Here is a 27,208-nt window from a genome sequence, read left to right as displayed (position 1 = left end):
TATTGTACAATATGTAAGCAAAATGAAATTAACATTAATATGGGGAACAAAATATTTAATTATGAGAACCAGCTGGCACAGTGTGGCCAAAGAAGTGGTTGTAGATATCTTATTCTAGCAAATGAGTTTTACCTTACTATTATTTTCAATCTGTATGCTGCATTTTAGAATATTTCTCATGTATGTTTTATGCCATGTATATTTTTCATGTTAAATAATTTCTTTACTCGAATTTTTTGTGCATGAGATTGATGGGGGAGGATCATTGCAACAACAGCCAGTAACAAGTCCACAGATTCAAAGAGTCCAAATTTGGAAGAGGTTATCAGACTGCATCATTAATGTACTAATTGTGTAATACAGATCCATTACTGAGTGTGGTCGGGATTTTGTTGTGTATGTTCAAAACAACAAAAGCCCTGGGGAGCAGTTGTAATGGACCTGGGAGATGTGTTATTTTCTACCGGATTTGTCGATACCAAATTGTAAATGTTTTCTTTTTTTTTTTTGTCAGAATTTTTTTTTAAATTGTAATTTGCCTTATTTTATGCTAATTTACTTATATTTTTGAGAGTGACAGCACATTGATTACTATTAGTAGATGTGACGAAGAATATCAAAGAGACTGATTACAAGTGGAAGCTTGTATGTTGTGTAAAATGTCTTTGACGCTGGAGTCGTCTTTGACTGTAGTCAGTCGGCAGTGAACACTTGGTGTGTGTTGACGGTACAACAATGTGCAGGTCACCATTATAAATATTTGCTAGTGAACAGGAAAAATGAATTATGTTACTATTTTTTATATAAACTTTAAGAAGAAACCACATTCGAAGAAATGGTATTTGAAGCACCAAAAATGAGGCAAACGCATTGAACCAGGTCATTTCTGCAGCCGACGAAACTGCATTGTGGAATCATACTTCCACTAGACGACTGAATCCAAGACAAATATCATCTTGTAAACATTTCACGGAAAAGGTACTGTACGAACTATGCCAAATTTAAGTAAATAAAAATAGTCAGCATATTTCATCAGTCAATGGGTAAAGCAGATGGTAGACTTTGGTTTATTGGTAGTATTCTGGGAAAATGTAATCAGTCTACAAGAGAGGTAGCTTACAAATCACTCGTGTGACCTATTCTGCAATACTGCTCAAGTGTATGGGACCTGTACCAAACAGGACTAACAGGGGATACTAAGCGTATACAGAGAAGGACAGCACAAATAGTAACGGGATTCTTTGACCCATGGGAGATTGTTACAGAGATGCTGAGGAAACTGAATTGGTGGCAAGCTCCTGAAAATAGATGTGCCCTATCCCGAGCAAGCCTAGTTACTAAGTTTCAAGAACTGACTTTAAATGATGATTCTACAAATATATTACAACCTCCAATTTATTGCACACACAGAGATCGTGAGGACAAGATTAGACTCTACAGTACACACAGAATCATTTAAACAATCATTCTTCCCATGCTCAATACGTGAATGGAACAGGAAGAAATCATACTAACTGGTACAATTTGAACTAACCACTGTCGTACACTACACAGAGTACAGATGTAGATGTAGAATATTAGGTAGTGATTTGTTGGCTGGCCATAAAGTTATCCTAGACTTTCAACATAGCAGCATAACATTACCATGTGGTACAGGAGAAGACACTGTGAAATTGAATGTCAATAAAATGGTCACATTTAATTTTAATAAAACACTTGTTACTGAAGCTCAGCTAACTGAAGGTTTTGATAACATGGACTGGAATTATATTGAAGAAGCAAATATAGATACCATGAAGCTAATGTAAGTAAATCTCTGGGATTAACATCGTAGGAAAACAAAGACCTGTTAGCTTTGCTAAGCAAGCATAGAAGTATTTTTTTGCCGAGACCATGAATTATTAAAGATTTTATCTGCAAGTTACAGATATTACCTCATATAATATTTTTTACAAAACCATACTCAGTATCAGTGGCAACAAAAAATTTGGTATGTCATGGGATTATTAGAATGTTAACATGGAACATTATTGAACCATCTGAAAGTGTTACAACAGCTCTTCAGCTGTGGTTAAGAAATCAGACAGATCAGTACAACTGGTACTTGACATGAGAACAGTGAACAGAATAATTGAACCCCAATGAGACAGCTCCATCATTGAGAAATTGCTAATAATATTTGTGGGAATGAAATAAATAAGTACTACGGACTTATTGGAAGGTTTCTGACAAATACCGCTACACATGGAGTCAAGAAAATATACTGCATTTCTTTCACTTCGAAGTTTTACCTTATGGATTTAATATTTCAGTCCTCAATTTTTATCAGAGCACTGAATAAGGCTACAGGAAGTGACTTGAGGGACAAGATCATAATCTATGCAGATGATACAGTAGTGGTATCTAAAGCTTGGTCGAAAGACATTCCAATCCTTGACCAGCTATTTTATAGATTACTTTCTCATGGAATAACAGTGAGGCTCTCAAATTTGCAGTTTGGGAAAGTGAAGTACAATTTCTTGGGCACATTATGAATACATTAGGAATTAAACCAGACCCACACAAATTTGATGAAGTTAGCCACTGCCCAGAACCATTAAACAAAATTTATATGAGACACTGTGTTAAGTGCTGCGCATCTGATGGCATTATTCATACATGACTTTTTAGTTTTTAAATCAGAGTTCGCCGATTTAATAAAGGAGAGTTTAGTATCACATCTAGTCCATCCAGATTTCAATTTTCCATTCAACTTAGCAATAGACACATCAGATTATGGCCTAGAATGCCACATTTATCTAGAAAATTATACAGATCTGGGTATTCCCCACTGCCCACACCTTTTACAAGCAGAATTTTGGCTAACCACAAAAGAAATTATCATTTCCCAATGAGGAAGCATTAGCTGTGCCGTGATCTTTCCATAAGTTTTATTACCTTTTAACCAGTGACCATAGGGCACTAACTCTCTTGAAAAGGAGACTTTTATACAGCAGACTCACAAGGTTGGCCTTATTCCTGCAGGAATTTGATTTAATGCTGCAATACATCAAAGACGTAGGCAGTCTGGTACCAGACACCTTATCCAGACTACCATTTGGACAGCAGTCCAGTCTAAATATAAAAAGTAAGGATACTTTTCAAATATATTTTTTAAAGTTGAAAATAACACCAGATCTTTATCTAAGTTCAGGCGTAGCACAAATTTAGGATTGAATGTTAAAAAGTCAAATAAAAATACTGAGAGCAACACAAATGAAATTAATATAAACTGGAAAGTATACAGAGTGCTATTATTTCACAAGAATAACAAAACAAGTAGATGGCTATTATGCATTCCCAGTAAACATGTTATGTTATTAACTTGGTTTTTGCACCTGGATCACATGCGTTTTGCACCAAAGAAATGCATCCTACATATGAGGAAGTACTATTATTTTAGAAATTTGTCATGGAACATTAAGGAAATATTATGATTATTTTATTCATGGCTGTAATTTTGAGCAACTGCAGTATTAGTTTTCCACAATAAAATTGAGTCATCAGTTGCAAATAAGCATAAAAAGATTTATTTGCAACTGACGACTGAATTTTATCCTGGAAAAATATTAAGATCCAGTGAAGGTTGACAAAAGGTAGACATTCAGACAAAGAAGATTAACACCATACTGTATCCCATTAGTTATGTGATATATCCATCTAATCTTCAGCATTCTTCTGTAGCACCACATTTCGAAAGCTTCTATTCTCATCTTGTCTAAACTATTTATCGTCCACGTTTCACTTCCATACATGGCTACACTCCATTCCTGCAGCTTTGTGGGATTTGATAGCACTGGCCTTTTTTAGTCCTCTGTCTAGAGGGAAGGGAGGTTTGGCATACACCTCTGTTATTTTGAATATTGATCTAAGGTTGTGATGCTGTATCCTTTGAAACAAGCAACTACACATTAAGAATGCAGGTAAGCCAAAGAATTTATTACTGGACATTGGCACTCAGTTTACTGCTAAGCAGTTCCAGTAGTTTGTGGCTTGTAAAAGTGTATACCACATACTGATTTGAAATTACCGCCTGAAAGCCAACCAAGTCAAAAGAATTATGCAAGAACTGGGTAGGTTATGTAGACCTTATTGTACAAATACAGAAATGGGTAGATTTGGCTATAAACTTTGAGCACGTGATGAATGAATTCTGTAATTCAAATTTCACTGATAGAAGTAACAGGGAAGTAAACTGAACGGGAATTCATATTTAAACATACTGACTGGCCAACAGAGGGTGAGGATGCTGTGTCCATGCTGGGAATAAGTATTAGAGAAGCATTGATTAAGGAAGGAGAGATAAGAAGAAAGAGATGGTAAAAGGGTGTTCCAGTGCCAAAAAAGGTTACTGACGTCATTTTAATTAAGATTTACAAGAGAAGCAAGAAATGCGATAAATTGATAAGTTCTCTCATTTATATGAAGGGCGTTATGTAACTACTAGAATGCCTCATTCAAAAATGGTAGTATTAGTAGAACCAGCAACAGGAAAGGAGAAACACAATTAAAGTATACTACACTTAATGGTTTTTCATGAGAAGTCAACCTTAATCATAAATTAACATTAACAAAACTGAAAGTAATGGAATGTCCAAAAGGACATCAGAACTAGATATTAGTTGGCCTTATTTATATGGTAACCATATACATATGTTTGTAAAGAGAGGACTTTCGAAGTTGGGTTGACTGAAATAGGATATCAGATCCTTTCATAGACAATGGATAAGGTGTTAGTGTGTGAGATTTTGAATCTAAAGACCTGGTGAGCCTGAGCTGAGGGCTAACACCTGGTAGAGTGAGTTAAAAGGTATGGCAACAGTGTATTAGTGAAGCTGAGGTATACCAATATGACAGCATGCTACTAGCATTATTTGACTTTGTTGGGAAACTAAGTTAGAATGTTCTGGGTATCAGCCCAAGAAATATGACAATAGTTGAATTTGGAAAAGAATTATGGAAGTACCAACCCAATGTGGTCCGTACAGTGAGTTAAGCAATGGGTGTGATTGTAATCAAAGTGAGGATGACAAAATTTTCCCCTCATGAGGAAATTTGCTCTTCCATTTTACCACTGGAAGATAAAAGGGGCATTCTTGGGAAGAATTCTGGGTCTTGTGGTATGGATAGACCTTAAGATTGATGGTATAGCATCAAACATCCACTATGAGACCCATGTTTGTTATTGGATGTTATGTATCAATGGTTATTTAAACTGATACAACTATACATTATATTTGCAAATATAGTGAGCTTCAGTAGACAGCATAACTAACAGTTTTAGAGTAGGGAGTAGTAACAGCCGAGAAACTTCCATACTCAGAGTGCGTTTGCAGGGTAGTTGTTATTTGCAGTGTGGGGAAATATCTGGATTAGAACCTAAGTTTTGCCCCAAAAAAGCACAAGGGATCATATAATTATAAGGGTATCATAACTCATACTAAGTAGATATAATCTAAGACAACAGGGAGGTTAACAGCGTCCGTCATCAAAAAGCAATGATGGAAAGAACCTGGTAGCTGGACTGATGACATGAGATACCAAACCTCATTTAATGAGAACAGATTGGATGTAGGATACGAATTATTTGTGTGTGTGTCTGTTTTGCTGATCATGCAAAATGAAAACATAGTTTATGAGTGATTTGTATATATGTGGGTAGCACTTTCAAAATGTGTATTCGATTATTAAGACTCGGTGTACAGTAAGAAACAACAGATGGTTTGTTGTAGCAAGTAATTTAATAAAATGGAAATATTATAAACATTGACACTATCACTCAATTATAAAGGCAGCAGATGTAATGGTACAAAATTATTTTATAATTTTGGAATGGATAGGTAGAATATTTTAAATAACTGAGTAACTGTATTGACATGTAGGATTTCTTAGAAAGAATTAGTTATGTATTCTGCATTTGGTTTGTGTTTTCTTTTATGTTCGAGATTCTCAAAGGACATCATGCGGTGACGCAACATTGGCACGTGATATGCTTATGTCATCACAAGTATGTGTCTCGGAATATGCAGTGCAGTGCGCCTGTGTGAAGTTCCATGGTATCGGGCTTCCCAAGAATGACGAGCTTCCCTGACTTGATAGACTAGAAGAAGTGGGAGTTCTAATCAAACTTCAAATAGCAAGCATGTAATTGGACAATTGTAAAAAACTTTGCTAAATCTGACTACCCAAGTAACAAATTTGTTACTTGTGAGAAATGTATTCCTCTATTCCTATTCCAATAGTAATTGATTAGTACGAGGGAATATTGATTTCAGAGCGAAGTTCCAATTGATCAATTTCAATGCCACAGTTATGAAAGTCAATGGAAAACTTTGCATGTTTGACATGAGGTTTCAAGGAAAGAAACTGAGATGAAGATCTCAGGATGGACAAATGGCTGAAAGCAAAATTAAAGAGGCAGGGAAAAAACTGCAACAGGGTGGAGGAAGCGAAAAACGGGAAAATATGGGGGAGAGGTTTGCATTACCAATGGCCAAGCCCAAAACTAAAAACTGTTCCAGATGATGCTGCAGTGTGACCATTCTAAAAGGGTGTTTTGTTACAAACAGGGTCTCTCTCTCTCTCTCTCTTTCACATACCTTTGGTCTACTTGGTCGTAAGAGAATGTTGATGCATGATATGTTGAAATAATTCAAATCTAGTGCAAGCAGCTATATGCTCTTCGGATCCATTAATGTAATATTGTTTGGAAATGTGTCACGTATGATGAATCTCTTTTCACTGATGTACTCCAGTGCATCAACAAAGCCAAGCCAATAAATGACAAGTCCAGGGCCAAATCTGAAATGTGAACAAACTGCCTTAATATCATTCAGCATACATTTAATACATTTTTAAAAAACCAATTCACTGTCTGCAGGAATGATTGTTTCTCACCTGTTCCAGTAACTAAGATACTGTTCCTTTATATATGTTTTGTGGTTTGCTTCATCACCAAAGAGTGCTTTACTTTCTATCCAGTTTACTACAAAGCCATCTACCGCCACAGGCAACTCCAGCTTAACATCTGGTGTCTTGTCATAACCACATGTTCGCAGCTGCTCTTCATCCTTGAATGGTATGTTAGCATTTCTTACCATTCTTTGCAAACGTAGCTCATATTCTTGCCCAATGGAGCTACAGGAAGATAAATATGCCATATAATATTCTCAAACATAATACTCCAAGTTTTTAAAAGAATATGTTAATCCTGCAAATACTGTTGAACAAATTACATTTATAAATTTAATTCAATAGCTCTTATAAATTCACCCACGGAACAAAGCTGAAAACAATAGGTCTGGAAAATATGGCTAACTGATCATTTAAAATTGGGATCTGCTCTTGTTAACACATAACATTCTGAAATACTTCTTGGAGAACAAGGTTTGCTCATTTTCCAGGGATAAGGCTCTTCTTATGGAAGTAAGATAAAGACCATGCTTTTTCTCTTGCGAAATGTGTTTAAGCTAGAAGTATCACTGAATGCAAGGGGTCACACTTAATTCTTTCAAAATCCTTTTGGTGCAGATTCTCTCAGTTTATGGAAAATTCCTAATTGAAGATAACACAAGAAAATGATACACCGAAAGATATGTTTAAGAGTCATACTACTATTTAGAGTTATGCCAGTTTTTCATGTGTCTGAACTAAAAATTTGGTTGTCTGGTGTGATCTGCATCTTTGATGGAACTCATATAAATGAGGAAATATTTTCTAATTCAAAGAGTTTTAAGTTTACACTGGGATCAAAACTCACAGATGGACATAAATCGGCTTTTATTAACATTTTGTGATGAAATAGATTTCAGTTAGAATAAAAATTTTGTGAACAGAAATGGACTTTTAAATAAATTACTCAAAAATTAGTAAGAATTCATGTTTCTTCAGCTTCCAGTACATACAATGCAAGCTTAAAAGACTACTCTGTGCAAATGGTATTTAGGATTTATTACACATTATATTTATTTTTTATATTTTACACACATACATAATAGAGGGAAAAATTCCACGTGGGAAAAATATATCTGAAAACAAAGATTCTGTAACTTACTAAATGAAAGCGTTGGTATGTTGATAGAGACAATAACAAACACATACACAAATTTCAAGCTTTTGCAACCCACGGTTGCTTCATCAGGAAAGAGGGAAGGAGAGGGAAAGACGAAAGGATGTGGGTTTTAAGGGAGAGTGTAAGGAGTCATTCCAATCCCGGGAGCGGAAAGTCTTACGGGGGGGGGGGGGGGGGGGGGGGGGGGGGACAGGTGCGCGCGCACGCACACGCATATATATATATATATATATCCGCACATATACATTTCACACATATATATCCATCCGCACATATACATTTCATGTATATGTGCGGATGGATGTGTGTGTGTGTGTGTGTGTGTGTGTGTGTGTGTGTGTGTGTGTGTGTGATTCTGTAATGTATCTGCAAATTGTTGAGTCAGCAGGCGAGTTCTCACTCTCTCTTTCCAACTGTGTTACAAGGAGTATCTCTTTTCAGCTTATACATACACTATAATAAACTGCAGGTTTTCTCTATTGTGGCATTATGTTGCTGAGTGTGACCAGAAATGCTGTAGTCTTTGCAATGACTACATTATTTTGGTGTGTTTGTTATCCCATTCAGACAAAATTATGGAATTTCTTTTGGCTTGGCAGTAGTTTTGGCGCTGTGAAGACCAATATGAACCATTTCAAAACAGAGTCAAAAGAGGCTCCCTAAAGTTCTCTCCATTCTTTCCCTGTGCAAACTTTTATTTAGTTCCAGAAATGGATGGGTCCAACAGCTTGGTGCATCAAATTGATGCCAGTTCCATGAATACTCATCTTTCTACCAGCACAACACAAATATGACTAGTTCAACTGACCAAAAACTACACTCAGTGTAGTTTCAGCTCTCTGAGACTGCAGACGTGAGTGCAAGTTGCACTTCAGTGAGTGTGTGTGTGTGTGTGTGTGTGTGTGTCTACTGCTGACAAAGGCCCTGATGGCCGAAAGCTATGATTGTGTGAATCTTTTTATTGTGCCTATTGTGACTCAGCATCTCTGCTATATGGTGAGTAGCAGCTTTCCTTCTCTCGTATTGTTTAGTGCAAATGAGTGAGAACAATGAGCATTAATTCTGGAATGCGCATGACCAGCTGGAAGACACACAAAAGTGACTAGAGACTTTAAGGATTGGTGAGGAATCTAATTTGTAGGAAAAAGTAAAAGCTACAGTTGATCAGAGATATCATACACAAGATTTATGTTCAATAACCCATCTCATTCAGAGGAAGATGCTTCGAAGACAGAGAAACAATTTAATAAATTGTGGGGGGGAAAAAAACAACAAAGGCAGAGCTAGAGAAAAGAGTAAGGCACAACAGCATTGGGGGCATGGAATGAAATCTTAGAACAACATCCATTAGGGATCAGCACAAATTTAGCAAAGCAATGCCCTAAATTTAAACCAGATGGAGACATACACCTGTACTGTTACAGTACATTATAAAAAATTTTGTATAGGAAAAAGAGTATTCTGCAGTGGTGTATCAGAAAATATCTACTTATTGGTGAAAAATAACTGCATCTTGTGTGACAAACACATCAGAATCATTGGAGCTGCCAGAGAAACATTGATGCAAAAGAAAAGTGAAGCTGCACATTGCTTTTTTGTCACATTCATTCTCTTGTCTTATTCTGCATGTTCGAGATGGTGTTCTCATCTTTTGGGTTCTCACTAACTTAAGAGAAACCAAACTTTTGATGTGTATGAGTCAATGAAGAAGGCTTTGGTGTGTGTGTGTGTGTGTGTGTGTGTGTGTGTGTGTGTGTGTGTGTGTGTGTGTGTGGTATGAAATTTATTTGTATCATGGGTTTATTTATCAAATAATAATACAGCAGCAAGTCAGCACTAAACCAAAATGGCGTAACATCAGAATATCTGATTTGTCTCCATTATGGCTACACGGAAAAGCTGTTGGATATAATACTGACAACTCAGATGACCTCACAGGAAAGACACAAGAAAGCAAAAAGGTAAAAGGTCGAACTCTATGACATTTATGAACCCTGGACTAAGTGAAAGCATCAAGAATTGTTGTGCAGAGCTTAGCAGTACACAAACAAAGAACATTCATTGCCACAATATTTTATTCACTTCTATTTTTGTATCTCTATCTTAACCTTTTTTTGGATCGTCATATAATATATTATTACTTTTTTATTAGTATATTGTATACAACCTACACGTTTTGTACAAGTATCCTCACAGGCCTTGCCTCAACGTTGGGAAGATTCCAAAAAGAAAGCTTTAGAAGAAAGTCAGTCCATTCTTCTTTGAAGGGAATACACCCAGAGGGCCTGTCACATGTACTGTGACATCTGCACATTATCGATACTTCCTTGTACAACATGTGATTCCTGCTCTGGAAGAGTGCAGCTGTGTGGAAACTACTGTGTTCATTCAAGATCGAGAGCACCTCATCTCGCTCGACCAGTCAGAGATGTGGTTAATCCAGCTTTCCAAAATGCATCAAACAGTGAGATATGTGGTTAATCCAGGCTTCCAAAATGTGTTATCTCCAAAGGTTTTCCAGATGTATGACCTGCAAGATCACCTGATATGAATCCATGTGACTTTTGACTCTGGGAATATCTAAAAGAATGTGTTTACCAGTGATACATTCAGTCTTTATTTGATCTGAAGGCCAGCACAGAGGAACACATTGCTCAGATTTCACCAGAACTGCTGCAAGCAACTGCTGATCAACTTGTTTTATGGCTGCAGCATCTCACTGACATCTCCAATGCCCATACTGAATAAATTTTGCAAGTGGTGGTTAATAATAAAATCAACATAATGCCTTTCTCACTTGTTTCACCTTTTCTGTCCTCATCTCATTCCTAACATAACAAATATCAAAACATTTTTATACATATTGCTTGCATTCACAGTGCCCGTTTTGGAACTGCTGGCCAAAACTGGAACTAATTTTTTTCGAATGTAAATTGTTTCCACATTAATGCATTAGAAGATCTACCAAGTTTCACTGCCATGTGATAAATACAGCCAACACTGGACGTCTGTGAGTAGTTGCATTTTAATCACAACAAACCCATATGCTGTTACCACGACCATCAACTATTGGTTTGATAGTGAAGTCAGTAACACTCTTAAGGATTTTGAAATCCTCATTGTGCATCTTCCAGACTAGAATGCTGAAACCATGGAACACGAGGTTATGGTGGGGCATTTCTTCAAGAGCTTCCAGCTTTTATGTAGAAATGGGTGTTAGTGTAGCCAGTGAGCATTCCTACTGCGATGAAAATTTGTGCTTTGAGCCCTTGTGAAAGTGAATAGCAGAGATATTGATGAGACAGCTGTCTGCGGATGTTCAAATACTGTGCACAGCATAGAGGTACAGCACTGAAAAAGCTGGCTCACCATAAGATCAACAATGTCAGGAGCATGCATACATGCTACGATCTCAAAACTTGATGGTGTGCTTTAGGCCCTTATGGTTCTCAGCGCCTCAATTCATCTTGAAGTTAATTTTTTACTAGCACTAGATGTAATGTTCATCACTTGTTTTTTCGAAATGAATTTGCCGATTGTGAATAGGTTCTTATTGTTCATGTCTTATAAGAAAATGCATATCCTGATGTGATGCAAGTATTACCATGAGGCTCTTGATCGCATAAAGAATTTCAAACACCTGACAAGGAGTATCTCAGTCATGCTTCTCATAACTAGGAGCAAGAGTAGTACTTTTTTGACTGAGGTTGGTTATGATAGCATATATGGTGTCCTATTCCATTTTATGCAGCTGACATACCTCAGAAAGTGAAGGGGAAGTTGTAGCAAATGATTGCCATTGCTTTTGATGTATCTTAAATTTACTGCCACTAACAGAAAGAGTGATGTGAAATTTAATATTATGACATGTGTGACATTCTGAACATGTGTGAAATAATACCATAATAGATTTAACTGAGTAAATTCATGATAATGACAGTGGTTGGAAAATAAATTATGTTCCATATTGTGAATACTGACAATTTCTGCTTTTTAAATGGTGAGATGGTAACTATCAATCCAGGGAGCATTGGCTCACAGCTGCCAATCTCCATGCAAATAATGATGATGATAATGATGATGATGATATAAATGCTGAAAACAATTATGTGATAAAAAATATTTAAATATCAAACTGCTCAATTGTAGTTTACAAACTGGATGGAAAGTTAAGGTTTAATGTCTCATCTAATATGAAGTCACTAATATGAAAACAAGAGCTTGATTTGGATGAAGGTGGTACAAGAAAATAGCCATGACCTTTTCAATGGAACTGTCACAGAATTTATCAATTTAAGATAACTAAAGAAAACCTAAATTAGAGTGGTTCGGTGGGGTTTTGAAACCCTATCATCCTGACTCAAGTCCAAGGCCTTAACCACTGTCTCCTCACTCGATCATAAATTAGAGAGAACGACACAAATAGTTAAGGGCAGTTTAGCAACAGTGTATAACTGTGATTGGTTGGCTGGTTTTTTTTTTTTTTTTTTTTTTTTTTTTTTTGAGTTAAAGGGGCCAAACTGAAAGGTCATCAGCCCTTCATCCTAAATCTATTGAACCAGGAACAATCCTCAGAGGAAGGATACAAAAGACAAATCCTGCGAAGCCCTACAGCCCAAGATGCAATAAGATAGAGACCACACCAAGGAGAAGTAGGAGAGGAGTGAGAGGGGGTAAGGTGGTCAAGTCACTCTGTCCAGAATGCGGGTGGAGTACTCCAGGGCATGGCATGCAGTGGGAGATGCACCCTCTGCATCTGGCCACCACTAACTTGCCCTCCGTTATCCCCAAGAAATTGAGCAGCACTGACAAGGTCATAAAATTTTAGGAAAGACAAAACATTAAAAATGGCAAAGATAAAATAGTAAGGAGACTTACAGGTGAGAATGGTAGGAGCCAGGCCGGACCACCAAGCAAGGGTCGCTGTGGATCTCCTGTGCCAGAGCATGTGAGAGAGTTGAGGGGTGCCCCTGTAACCCCTCAGGTGGTCAATGAGGTCATAAAGGATGGTGGATTTCCTGCAAGAAGGATGAAGGAAAGACTGCCACTTGTTTGTGGTCACCTTTATTGCCCTTAGTTTGTTTGAGAAGTGCAGGGCAGGCCATTCCAAGTTCTAGGCCTCTAACAATTGATGGTGTTGGGTCAACCAAAGATCCAGTCCCAGGGACCACCACTTCCAAAATCAACATCCTGTTAGCCAATTTCACCAAGAATTCGGCGTGTTCAATCCCTGAGATACCGACATGACCAGTGGTACAAACGAAGATGACTGGCCATCCAGTTTGATGGAGGTCAGAAAGATAATCCTGGATAGCCGTGACTAATGGGTAATGAGAGTAACACAGCTCTACAGTACAACGCCAGCTCAGGGAGTTGCTACAAATTAGAAGCATCTTGCTGGTGCAAGGACAAGTACAGCTGAGGGCTAGTCTGGTGGTCATCAATTCAGCAGTGAAAACACTGTATCTACTCAGCAGGGAGTACAGTTCACTGCACCCTGCACGTGTGTATACAAAACTGGTTCGTCCATTGACCATTGAGCCATCAGCGTACACCACTTCTGAAACTAAACGCATCAGGGACAGCCAGAGAAAAAATATTGGGTCAACTGAATCTTTTGATCCAAAGGAGCAATCAAGACAGATCTGAGATCAGGGTATATGCCATGAGGGTGCACACAATTGTTCCCTGCCAAGAGGTGATAGTTGGGGAGGTTGAAGTTTAGAGCAGAGACACTGTATTCAAACTGGAATTGTCATCGCAGTTCTGTTGTGGAACGTGGATATCCCCACTACGAAAAAGGACACGATATTTCAGATGCTTAGGGGAGCTGCGAAAATGTATAGCACAATTGGGTAGCTATTGTTGGCACCTGATGAGTAATGGAGGAACCCCAGCCTCCATGAGTAGGCTGTTCACAGGGCTAGTTTGAAGGGTTCTTGTTGCAAATCAGCACCCACAGTGGTGAATGGGGACCAGTGAAAGCAATTATGAGGGCGATGCTGAATGGTATACCAGACTCCTATAATCAAGACAGAGCAGGATAAAGGTTCTGTAAAGCCACAGAATGGTAGTGGGGTTTGCACCCCAGCTGGTGTCATGGAGGCAGCAAAGTGCAGTAAGGCGGAGCCACCACTTTTGCTTAAGATGGCAAAGATGGAGAAGCCACATCAACCGGGCATCAAAGACCAGTCCCAAAAAGTCATAAGTTTCCACTACATTGAGTAACTGATCATCGATGTAAACTTCCGGTTGTAGATGAAAATCACAATGTCAACAGAAGTGTGATGTGAGCCTTTGCAGCTGAAAACTGAAAGTAATGGGCAAGGACCCATGGCTGCGCCTTTCTAATGGCACTCTGCAGTTGGTATTCAGCAACACCCACCCTAGAGGAGCCACAGTAAAAGCAAAAATCATCGGCATACTATGAGAGAGGAGAGTGGTACTTTGGACTTCACTGCTCCTGTTAGACCACTGATGGCCACTAGAAAAAGAGGGACATGCAATGCAGACAGAGCCCTGCAGGACCTCATTCTCTTGGATAGAGGGGGAGGGGGGGGGGGGCTGTGGCAAGCACCAACTTGAACCCTAAATAAGGAAATAAGGTGTGACAAGACATTCTGGACAAAAATTGAAAGCAGGTTCAGGAGACCCCACTCCTGTAAGGTAGCAAGGATATTGTGTTATAAGCCTTTTGCAGATGGAAGAAGACAGCAATAAGATATTCACATCTGTCAAAAGCTGTTTGGATGGCAGACTCCAGGCAAACCAAGTTAACAGCAGTGGTACGGCCTTGGTAAAAACGTTCTGGGATGAGCCAGAAGACCCCGAGACTTGAGCCAATACAGCTGCCAGCTCACCATTCATTCGAGCAACTTATAGAGAACAATGGTGAGACTAACTGGGCAGTAGCTGTCCATCTCTGGGAAGTGCTTACCTGGTTTCAGTACTGGAGCGATGATGGTTTCTCGCCAGTGAGATGAGAACTCATCCTCGCTAGAGATATGGTTGAGGATGTTGAGGAGGTGATGATGATTATGATGATAATGATGATGAGGATGATGATGATGATGACGGTAGTCCTATGATAATGATATGAGCATTTGCTTTGTGGGTGCAGCTCGGCCCTGGAGCTGTATCAGGGCAAAGGGCTGGCTGGAGCTCTGAAGAAATCCCACTCACTGAAAGAAGCATTATATGGCTCCAGTGGCATGTAGTGAAGGATAAGTGCATTTGCTTCATCCACTGCTTGAGGACGCAAAAGACAGGTTGATAATTCTCAGATGCATAGGCTTGAGCACAATACAGAGCAAAATGTTTCGTGACAGGAACTGGGTCAGTGAAGACAGCATCATTCAAGGAAATACCAAGTACATCAACACGTGACTGGCATCTGTAGAGACATTTGATCTTCGCCCAAACCTGTGGAGGAGGGTATGTGCTCCAATGGTTGAAACGTACCGTTCTCAGCATTCCTGCTTCTGTTGTTTTATCAGGTTGCAGACCCAGGCAGAGATCCATTAATAGGCAATGAAGTGCTCAATCGATGAAATCCACTTATGGTGTTGGAGAGCCCGTCTGCGATGTCTGATGGCCTCTACAATTTCTGAAGTTGACTAAGGTACTGTCCGTCAACAAGAGGATCCTGAAGAATAGGGAATTGCTAGGGTGGGTGCTGACAGAATGGCTGCTGTTGTACTCAGGGCAGCTGCATCAGTATCTCCAAGTAGCAGAGAGCTAAGGATGACAATGGAGGTGAAAGCATCCCAGTCAGTACTGTTGAGAGCCCGTTAGGCTGTGCACCCAGGAGAGTGACACAGAGGGAGGTACAGGAAGATTGGAAAGTGGTCACTACCACACAGGTAATTGTGGACACACTGGTGGATGGATGGGAAAAGACAAGGGTTGCAAATGGAAAGGTCAATGGCCAAGTAAGTTACATGCGCATCACTGATGTGTGCAGGGGCACCAGTATCAAGAGACAAAGGTCAAAATCTGCCAGTAAGTTTTTGATGTCTTTACTACAGCCAGCGATCATGGTTCCACCCCACAAAGTATTACAGGCATTTAAGTCACCCAAGATTAGGAAAGGTTGGGAAGCTGAGAAACCAATGCAGACAATATGTTCTGAGACACTTCACCATTGGGAGGGAGATAAACCAAATGCTCAGTCACACATTGATGGATTGTCAGCGTCATCTCCCTACCATCTACAACTGTACCTGGAGTGAGGATGCATTCCCATCTCAATGGCAGGAAAGCGTCATCATCCCGGTACTGAAACTGGGTAAGAAACCCCTAGAGATGGACAACTGTCACCCAATTAATCTCACTGATGTTCTCTGCAAGCTGCTCAAATGCATGGTGATCTGGTAGCTGTGTTGGCTCCTTAAGTCTCGGTGTCCTCTGGCTCTGCCACAGGATGGTTTCCACCAACTCCATTCCACTGCTGACATCATGGTTTGCCCGGAGTCTGTCATCCGACAGCTTTTGACCAGCATCAACATTTTATTGCTGTCTTCTTTGACTTCAAAAGGCTTATGCACCACATGGATACACTACATTCTCACTACCTTACATGAGTGCGGTTGGTGGGGACTGGTTCAGATTTATCCAGAATTTATTGTCACATGGTAAAATACAGACATGCCCTTACCCGAACAGCCACAGTCTCCAGAGATGTATCAAGAGGCACAGATTCGCTACATACAGGGTGCAGAAGTATGTGAAAATCCACCCGACACACTATCATAGTCTGTGCAATTTGTAAAATAGCCTCGGTAGCCGTAAGTGTCCATGTTGCCAGAAACAAAGTTTCCTGAAGGACAATACTGAAAGCAGGAAAGGTGCTTAAGAGATGTCATACTTCAGCCAGGTGGTGGAAGAAAACACTACAATTCCACTGGAAAATCATGTTGTCAGTATACTGTCAGGGTGTGAAGTGGCCAAGGAGGTAGGTTATTCCCCACAATCATCTGGCGCCACCAATTGAGAGGTTATGGTATCAACACATGTAGGTTCTGAGACACGTCTGTGGTACAATCTGGGCCTCAGGAGCCACTATGATCTCTGCCTCGGCCACAGAAGAGGAACATGCGGGAGGGATCTGGTGGCGGTGGGGCCACCAAATTCTCTTTCTTCTTGAAAGACTTCTTTTTATCTTCTTTCTCCTTAGGGGCTTAGATGACTGAGATGGCTTCTCTAAATTAGTTTCAGAGAGTGAAGGAGACTGCAGAACCCTATGACAAACAGCCCGTGGCTCCTTCAGCCACTGGCTGAATCAGGTCCTGAGGGACTCATTTCTGGTGTAAGAAGGCGGAGAAGGGTTATTTGAGTGGCCTTGTAGGCTTGCTGTAAGAGGCATACTGGGCGAGAGTACTGTCGTAAGAAAGGGCAACGCAGTTGTTGCTGTAGCCTACGTCATTGCCCTGCATGTAGGATGTAGATGCTCATTCTTTTTCTGGGCCTCTTGGTATGTTAGTCTGGCCAGAGTCTTCTATTCCTGTTTCTCTCTCTCTGAATGATGGTGCAGTTTAGAGAGCAGGGAGAATGGTGCTTTCCACAGCTGACACAGACGGGGGAGGAGAACAAGGATTGTTCACATGTAAAAGTTGTCCACAATCCTACAGAGTGACAGCACAACACAAAGACATTTACCCTGATTTCATGCATTTAAAGTGCTGCATAGAGAGCATTGTGTGTGTGTGTGTGTGTGTGTGTGTGTGTGTGTGGAGGGGGGGGGGGGGTTACACACGGTTTCGTGTCAGATCATCATACCATCACCATGACCTTTCCATGAAACAAATAGACCTCAGAGGCCAAGATGAAGGCCCTGGTAGCAACTGTATGGTGTACACCCTATCCCTCCAAGTTGGTACATAGCTCATCATCAGACTGAAAGAGGAGGTCACAATGGAAAATGATGCCCTGAACCATAACTATTATTGGGAATGAGAGTAACCGGAATGTCGCCCAGCTTGCCATAGCCAAGCAATGCCCGTTACTGGGCTATTTTAATCAAAAATCATTTTGGAGACAGCTACAACATTCCCTAACTTATCTCCTATGTTCTCTACAATAAATAAAGGCTTTGTGGTTGAAAAAGAATCCCGATCAATTCTTGTACAAACCAGGTACTGGGGTGAGTATTTCTCTGCTTGTCGCTTAACCCTATATTCCTCCCACGGTGTAGCCAGGGAAGGAAACATTTTTGAGTTGTATCTCTCTGCGTTGAATGAGTTCCTTCCTTCTGAAGAGACTGATGAGGTCGTATGGCTCCAGCAGGAGACAGCTTCATCTGCTTCATATGCAAGCCATCTGCCATGGCCACGCCAAATGGGGGCTTTCCCAATGGGTGCCACCCAGTCTCAGTAACAGTTACTTGGCCTGTAATCTACTGCTGAGAGTCCCCGGCCCCGGTCATGATAGGCACATACTCCTCGGTATACGTGGGGATTTTCCAACTCAGACACCAACAGTGCAATCCCTGAATCGTCAGGGAGCTACCATCATGCACATATTTGATGGTCCTCCTTATAAGGGGATGACCACCATGCTGGGTTTTGGGCATACTACCTTATAACAAAAGATGCTAAGGTGGAAAGGCACAAAGGTAGAACATAATACATCACATTGGTTGGTTGGATGATTAAAGGGACCAAAGTACTAGGTCATCAGTCCCTATTTTCTTCGAACAGAGAGATCTAGGTGACTTTAGATCAGAGATGGCATACCACGTAAAACCCAGGGGAAGAAAACCCCAAGGTATTACAAAGGTCAGCAAAGGCTAGATAAGAGACAAAAAATAAGAAATGGGGGCATAGCAAGCCGGAAGCTCCCAAAAGAAGAAAGCAATGAGGAGTACCACACGTCTCCCCCCTCCCCTCCCCCTGACCACCACCACCACTTATTAGAGGGGCTCCACTCAGAAATTGCCTAGGCAAGACTAGCAACACTGACAGTGCAAGAGAATCACAGGCAGACAAAAGATGAACAAGTCAAACACACCACACAAGAGAGGGGAGGGAAGAGTAAAAGAAAGGTAGGGTGAGGGCCAGGGTGGACCACCAGGCCCAGACAGCCGCAGCTTGGTCTGGGCAGAGAAGGCAACAGAGCATTCTGCAAACCACTCACAGAGCCCATAAGGTTAAGTGGCCCTCCCTTAAAGAGAGTGGTAAAAGCCCCCTACACAAATAAAACATAAAACTAAGTCAGCTGCTGAGGCATCGTCTCTTTATACCAGCAACAGTGAGTCAGGTAGATTGAGACTCTGCCTCAGGGTGGCTAGGTTGGGACAATCCAGCAAAATGTGGAGCACTGTCAAATGGGAACCACAATGACAGTGGGGTGGATCCATGAGTCAGCCAAGTATGACCGATGCGAAGACGGCAAAGGACAGCAGAGTCCTTGTGACAGACCTGTTTGGAGGACCTCCACAGATACACAGTATCCAGTATCCTTTATCACCCGTCGTTTGTTTGGTGAAGTCAGAGTGAGCCATTCCGTAATACATTTCTCTAAAACTTGATGGTGTAATATCAACTGGAGGTCTGTTTCCAGAATACTGATCTCAAAAGTCTGGTAGCCAGTTTGGCTAAGCTATCAGCAAGTCCATTCCCCAGAATCCCAACATGGCCTGGGATCCAGATAAAGGTCACTGAACATCCACATTGTTCAAGGAATTCTGGATAGGTATGACCAAGGGATGGCGAGAGAAACACTGATCAAAAGCTTGTAAACTGCTCAAGGAGTCGCTGCAGATGAGAAAAGACTCACCAGTGCAGGAATGGATATTCTTAAGAACACTAGAGATGGCTACCAACTCTGCAGTGGAAACATTACAGCCACCCGGCACAGAGCATAGTTCAGAATGTCCCGCATGAGTATAAGCAGAGCCTATGTGACCAGCAACCATTGAGCCATCAGTATAGACTACATCTGAACCCCAGGATGCGCCAAGGATGGAGAGAAATTGGTCGCAGGGGGCCTCGAGCTGAACCGATTCTTTCAGACCTTGTGATAGGCCAAGACAAAGCTGTGGCCAAGGGATGCACCATGGAGGTGTATGTGAGTGGGCACAGAGGAGAAATGGTTGAGGGGCCAACTGGAGTTCAGAGAGGAGGGACTGGATGCAGACTGTGATCATAATCCTTATCTGGGTCACCTTTGCAGGATATGGATATCCGTGTCTGGAAACAGGAGATGTTAGTTCAGGACTTAGAGGTGCTGCGAACATGTGTAGCCTACTTGACAAGCTGTTGTTGGTGCATGATCTGCAATGGAGAATCCCAGCCTCTATGAGTAAGCTGTTCACAGGGCTAGTTTGAAAGGCTCCTGTCGCAAGTCAAACCCTGCAGTGGTGTATCGGATCAAGTATCCCCAATGCTGAAGGCAATGCCAAACCGTATGCCAGACTACCATAATCAATATGGGGCTGTATCAGGGAAGGGTAGAGCAATCTGTATGCCAGCTGATGTTATTCAGGTAGTGAAGTGAATTAATGTGCAGCCTGCACTTTTGCTCAAGCTGGTGAATCCATATCAACCAAGCATCGAAAACGAGTCCTAAAAAGTTATATGTCTCCACTAAATTGAGTAACTGGTCATCAAGGTAAAGTTCTTGTTGTGGCAAAAGGTAAAACATAGACAGAAGTGCAAAATGCGAGTCTTAGCAGCTGAAAACTGAAAGCCACTGGTGAGGACCCATAACTGCACTTATTGTATGGCGCCTTGCAGTCAACGTTTAGCGACACTCACTCTAGAGAAGCAAAAGTAGAGCCAAAAGTCATCAGCATACAAGGAGAGTGACACTGATGACTCCACAACTGCTGCTAGACCATTGATGGCTACTAGAAAGAGAGGGACACTCAGTACAGTGCCCTGCAGGGCCCCATTCTCTTGGATGTACAGAGGTACTTTGGAAAGCACCAACTTGAATCCAAATAGTATGGTGTAACAAGAAGTTCTGGATGAAAATCACAAGTGGACCCCTGAGATCCCACTCGTTTTAAGGCAGTGAGGATGTGGAGTCACCATATAGTCTCATAAACCTTTTGCAGGTCGAAGAAGGTGGCTATAGGGTGTTGACATCAGGCAAGAGCTGTTAGGCTGGCAGACTCAAAGTAAGCCAAATTGACAAAAAACACCCTGGGACAGAGCCAGAAGAATCCAAGCCTCAAGGAGCTGACACAGTCACTGGCTCACCATGTATTCAAACAACTTACACAGAGCGCTGCTGGGACTAACTGAGCGATAACTATCCATCTCTAGGAGGTGCTTACACAGTTTCAGTAATAGGATGATGATTCCTTCTCGCCACTGTGATGGGAACTCATGCTCACTCCAGATGAAGTTAAAGATGGCAAGGATATGATGCTGACAATCCATCGATAGGTGCTTGATTATTTGGTTGTAGATGTGGTCTGGCCCTGAGGCTGTATCAGAGCAGTGGGCTAAGACAATGATAAACTACCACTTACTAAATGGAGCAATATATGGCTGCTGGTGCATGTAGTATAAGATAATTGTTTTCAGTCCACCCACTGTTTTAGAACACAAAAGGCAGGTCGACAATTCTCCGACACTGAGGCTTGAGCATTATGCAGAGCTAAACGTTCAGTGATGGCATCTGAGACAGTGTCATTCAAGATAATTCCAGGTACAACCACATGTGTCTGGTATCTGTAGAGACATCTGATCCTAGCCATAACCTGCAACAGAGAGTTACGTGGTCCGATGGTTGAAATGTACTGTTCCCAGCATTCTCGCTTCCATTCATTTTATTAGGTGCTGGACCCAGGCACGGAGCAGATTAAAGGCAGTGAGGTGCTCCATTGATGGGTGCCACTTATGGCATTGGAGAGCAATTTCTGTTGACCACCAAGGTACTGTCTTACATTGAGGCAGGGCCGAGGAACAAGGGATCGCTAAATCAGCTGACAAAAGAATGGCTGTATTAGTATCCTGGATTGCCTCATCGGTATCTCCATGCGGCAGGGAGCCGAGGGAAACAGCAAAGATGAAAGTACCGTAGTCAACAATGCTAAGAGCCTATCTGGGTAGGCATCGAGGGCAGTGATACTGAGGGAGAGACAAGAAGATTGGGAAGTGGTCACTACTACATGGTCATCATGGGCCCTCCAGTGGATAGATAGGAGAACACAAGGGCTGCAGATGGAAAGGTCAATGACTGAGAAAGTTCTGTGCACCACACTGAAGCTTGCAGGGGGCACCAGTTTCAAGAGACACAGTCAGGTTGTGCCAGTAAGTTTTTGAGGTCTTGACCACAGCCAATAATCATGGTTCCATTCCACAAAGGGTTATGGGCATTGAAATCACCGAATATTAGGAAAAAGAGGGGGTGGGGTGGGGTGGGGTGGGGTGGGGTGGGGTGGGGTGGGGTGGGGTGGGGTGGGGGGTGGGGGTGGGGGGGGGAGAGCTGAGAAACCAAAGCCAACAATATGTTCTGAGACACTTCACCATCAGAAATTAGGTAAATACAGCAGACAGTAATATACTGAAATGCCCTTATCCAAACAGCCACAGCCTTCAAAGGTGTACTACGAGGCACAAGTTCATTATGTACCATGTCCAAAATACATGTGCAAACACTTCACAATGTCCTGTTGTAGGTAGCATTATTCTCATAATATCCCCAAGTACCCACGAAGAGCTGCACAGCAAGTCACCTGAATGGCACTGCATAAGGCAGGAGAAGTGCTTTAAAAATGTCGTACCTCAGCTAGGTGGTGGAAAAAACCATAACAATTCCACTGTAGAATAATGTCCACATTCTGTGAGGCCAGGAAGGGACCAAGGAGCCAGGATATGCTCTACGATCACCTGCCGCCACTGGCTTAGCGGTTAAGTCATCAACACATATTGATTCTGGGTTCCGTTGCGTGGTGCAACCCAGGATCTTAGGGACCACTGGAATCTCTACCTTAGCCACAGGAGTGGAACAGGCACGATTTGGTGGCCTGGAGGCCACCAGAATCTTATTCTTCTTATCTTTTGGTGACTGCAAGGGCTTCTCTGAATCAATTTCAGGTAATGATCATAATCACAAAGCCTTGCAAACAGCAGCTTGTGGCTCCTTCAGCCACTGGCTGGTGTCCATTTGTACATCTGCGGAAGCCTTGGAAGGAAGTGTCCTGAGGGACCACTTCCTGGCAAGAGAAGCTGGAGCAAGGTGATTTGTCTCCAGCTGGGAGATGGTGACTGATGTCCCTGGTGGTAGGAAGCCAATGATCCCAAAGTAGGTGTTGGGGAAGCAGCAAGAGGAGAGCCCCAACCATCAGGTGAGCAGGCTTCATGGAGCAGTTCTGCGGGCCCACTCTAGAATGTGTAACAGGCAGGAGCTCCATCACCAAAGGGGTCGACACCATCACAGCTGTAGCATATGACGCTGTTATACATGCTGAGTGCAACAGCTCATAAATATTCTTGGCCTCTTGGTCCATTAATTTGTCCAGAGTCTTTTATTCTTGTATTTTGTTCTCTTTCTGGAAAACGGCGCAATCTGCCGAGCAGAGAGAATTGTGCTTTCCACAGTTAATGCAGATGGGGGGAGCGGCACAAGGAACGTTCACATGCAGCAGTCTTCTGCAATCTCTACAGATGGGGCTAGCATAGCAAATGTGAAGGTATGTGCCCAAATTTCAGACATTTGAAGCACCGCATAGGGGGGAAAACATATTGTTTCACATCACCTTAATCTTTTCAGGCAATGAATCACCCTCAAAAGACCAAGATGAAGGCACCAGTAGCAACCCTGTTGTCCTTGGTCCCCCCTATGGATGTGATGGACAATGTGTACACCTTGTTGCTCCAAGTTGGCACATAGCTCATCACCAGATTGCAATAGCAAGTCTTGGTGAAAAACAGTGCCCTGAACTGTATTTAGACTACTATGGAGAGCGACAGTAACCAGTACGTCATCCAACTTGTTACAAGTGAGCAGCACCTGTGACCAGGCAGGGGATGCTGTTCTGATCAAAATTGATACACATTTCATTTTAGAGATGGCTGCCTCTTCCCCAAACTTGTCTTCTATGTTCTTAAAGAATAAGTGCTTTTTGGCCAAGAAAGAATTCCTATCAGTCCTTGTGCAAACCAAGTATTGTGGGGAGTATTTCTCTGCTTGCCACTTAGCCCTATGTTCCTCCCATGGCGTAGCCAGGGAAGGGAACATTTCAGAGTAGTATCTATCTCCATTAAACAAGGACTTCCCTTCCACACAGATCACTGGGGCCATATGGCCACCAGTGGGAGATGACTTCATCTGCTTCATTTGCAGCTCATCTGCCATGGTGCCACCCACTCCAAATGGGGGCTCTCCCCATGGATGCTTCACAGCCTTATCAGTGGCTACCTGGCCAGTAACCCATTGCTCACAGTCCCCATGGCCAAGTCATAACAGGCACATACTCCTTGGCATACATGGGGAGTTTTCAGCTCAGGCATTGACAGTGCAATCCCTGTGTGGTATGGGGGCTACCACCATGCAGCTACTTCACGATTCCTCCACAATGGAATGGTTACCGTGTTGGGTTTTGGGTATATTACCTCAGTAAAGGGAAGGGTGCGAAGGTGGAAAGGCACAAAGGTGGAGCATACACCGTATTGAGCGATCTTCCCTGTACGATCCGCACTTGTGAAGAATTTTGAAAACTGGAGGCAAGTCAAACCTAATAATGAGGACCATGTATTTATTTAATGAAAAGTCTTAGAAAATGACAGAAGTGGAAACTTGATCCCAAATCATAAACCACGTCCACCAAGAAAACCATCCGATGGAAAGGCAGAGGGGGATAAGGGATGGTGGAAGTATAAGCTCACAGCTCGGAAAGGAAGTAATGCTGGGGCCCTGTGGTAGACAAGCACATACTCCCGAAAGAGCTGTGAGCCCCGGGGGTGAGGTGGGGTGGACTGGGTTAGAGTGGGGGGTTATTTAAGGCATATGATAAATGCTATTTAGTTCAGAACCACTTTCATCCTCAATATCCTTGTCATTTGAGCTCTGTTCCATGGACAAGTCACTGGTATTGCCCAAGGTTATATTTTCAATACTACTCCCTAAACTCATTTCGCTTTTCCATGCTTCTTTAACAACCATTTCTGTGTGGCATACAACATGACTCCACTTATCTGATGTTATTTGTGCCACTGAGTCCCCTAACAGTTTTTAAATTTCTGCCACAGTGAAGCTTTTGTAATTTTTTGCCATGTAATGTTTCATCCATGCCCAAATCATGTCAAAGGCATTAAAGTGGCAGTGGTATGCTGGAAGCCTAAGAACCCTGTAGCCATGTTCTTTAGCTACTTTGTCCAAAACATACTGTTGAAATTGTCGTTTACTTTTCTTTACTATTTCCATCAGTTCCGCCTAACAAATAGTCCTGAATTTTCAAGTTGTGGCATTTCAAACATTCAACAATATTGGCTTTTTTCATTGCCATCATTGGAGCTTTATCTTCAATAAACAAATTCCACGAAGCATTAACCATTACAATAACAGACAGGTGATTTTTCTCAGTAGTTGCCCCCTGAACTGCTTCAGAAAACTATCACAGTTCATCTTCTCAAGGTAGTAATTTGTTTTCTTCGATTTGTAAATGAAGAGATGTTCAGGTATGAAACCACATGCAGATCCAGCATGCAAAACAATAATTCTTGCACCCTTCCCCATTGGAACAGCAGAACTTCCACACATACTATCATTTGTTCAGTCTCTTCTGACAGAATGACCGGCATTTATCCATGTTTTGTCAAGCCACACAATGTCTTCAAATGGCACTTTAACGATACTTCTTAAAAGCCGCCAATACCACATTATGATGTCACTTCTCTCAATTATAATTTTCCATACATTCATTTTTTATGCCAAAAACCGAGGGTTCTGACAACCATTAACAAAGACGTTTTGCTGCCACTAAGTAACTCTGCCTCTAAAAGAGTAATTCACTGCATTACTATAGTCGGTGTTCTTTCCTCTCATAGTATCCTTATATGTGGCAATGAACAGCATTTTGTTGAAAAGAATCCCATTTTGTTATGTGTGGTTCTGTCCTCTTCTTACCGGATACCGGCAATTTGGATGAACCAGGCTTATTCCCCTTCTGTGCAATATTTCTCCTTGCAAATTTTGATGACAATATTTCTGTGTATCTTTGAGGCATCTGCAGTTCTTTTAACTACCTTTGTTGGAGGAAATAGAGTTGCACCACTTTCCCCTCCTTCTCGAAATATTCCTGCACCGAGCACACAAATTCATCTGTATGGCCACACAAAGAATGAGCAGATCGCCAAACTTTCTGTTTAGCAGCCACACTTTTTTGCACACTTCCACTACGGGCTTCATAAATTCTGCAGTGCAAAATAAACTCGCACAAGAAACAAGGCACTCAACGAAATGGACAACAACTGTTTACGTTACAGGACACCAGCACCATCTGCAAGTGGCTACAATAGCCGCTGCCTGTACTAACAGAGAGCTTTGACACTGATGAATGAAGCAGGAGACACAGCCAAGCATGTTCTTTGACTGACTGTTGGTATGGTAGCAGCCCTGGGAACAGCTGGACATGAATCACTTTATTATTCTGATCCAGGTATGGAGTAGTGCAATGTGTGTGTTGTGCATATGTGGGTTTTTTAGGACAGAGAAATTGCTCCACAGGCCCAATAAGATACATTCTGATTTCAGACAAGGAATAATACTATCCCCATTAATTAAAGAGACTAGCATTTGTCATGGCTGATCAGAGATAGAAAATGTTAATATAGCATTAGTTAATTGCAGAAGCATCTATGGAAAGATACTGGAACTAGTCTTGCTTATAAGCTGTAGCAATGCTCGCACAGTATAGTGACCAGAATCAAATAAGTCTGGGAATGACTTCATAACCAGAGGTGGCTGGCCGACAGTCTGAGAGCATCAACAGCAAGTTTCCAGAGAACAACATGTGGACAACACAAGTGAACAGACAACATAGGCAGTATGGCAAGATAACAAATCCAAACAGCAAACCAAGATTGAACACTAAGACGTAGCGAATTCACAGCTAAGACAACGATGTCTAGCGAGAGTTGTACAGTT

The 27,208-nt window shown here is 41.7% G+C and overlaps 1 protein-coding gene across 2 annotated transcripts in view; it reads right to left on the bottom strand.

Annotated features, from left to right (window-relative positions):
- Window positions 1–27,208, bottom strand: part of LOC126259168 (CDAN1-interacting nuclease 1) — a 147,410-nt gene that overhangs the window by 38,746 nt on the left and 81,456 nt on the right. For both annotated transcript variants that reach the window (XM_049955734.1, XM_049955733.1), the window contains 2 exons: window positions 6,937–7,176; window positions 6,639–6,840 (listed from right to left, as the gene is read on the bottom strand). In XM_049955734.1, the coding sequence (XP_049811691.1) occupies window positions 6,711–6,840; window positions 6,937–7,176 (370 nt within the window). In that variant the 3' untranslated portion in view covers window positions 6,639–6,710. The remainder of the gene's footprint in view (window positions 1–6,638; window positions 6,841–6,936; window positions 7,177–27,208) is intronic.

Source organism: Schistocerca nitens, chromosome 5, assembly GCF_023898315.1.
Source record: "Schistocerca nitens isolate TAMUIC-IGC-003100 chromosome 5, iqSchNite1.1, whole genome shotgun sequence".
Lineage (NCBI taxonomy): Eukaryota > Metazoa > Arthropoda > Insecta > Orthoptera > Acrididae > Schistocerca > Schistocerca nitens.
Note: the sequence above shows the minus strand (reverse complement) of the source record. Positions and strands in the feature narration are given on the sequence as shown.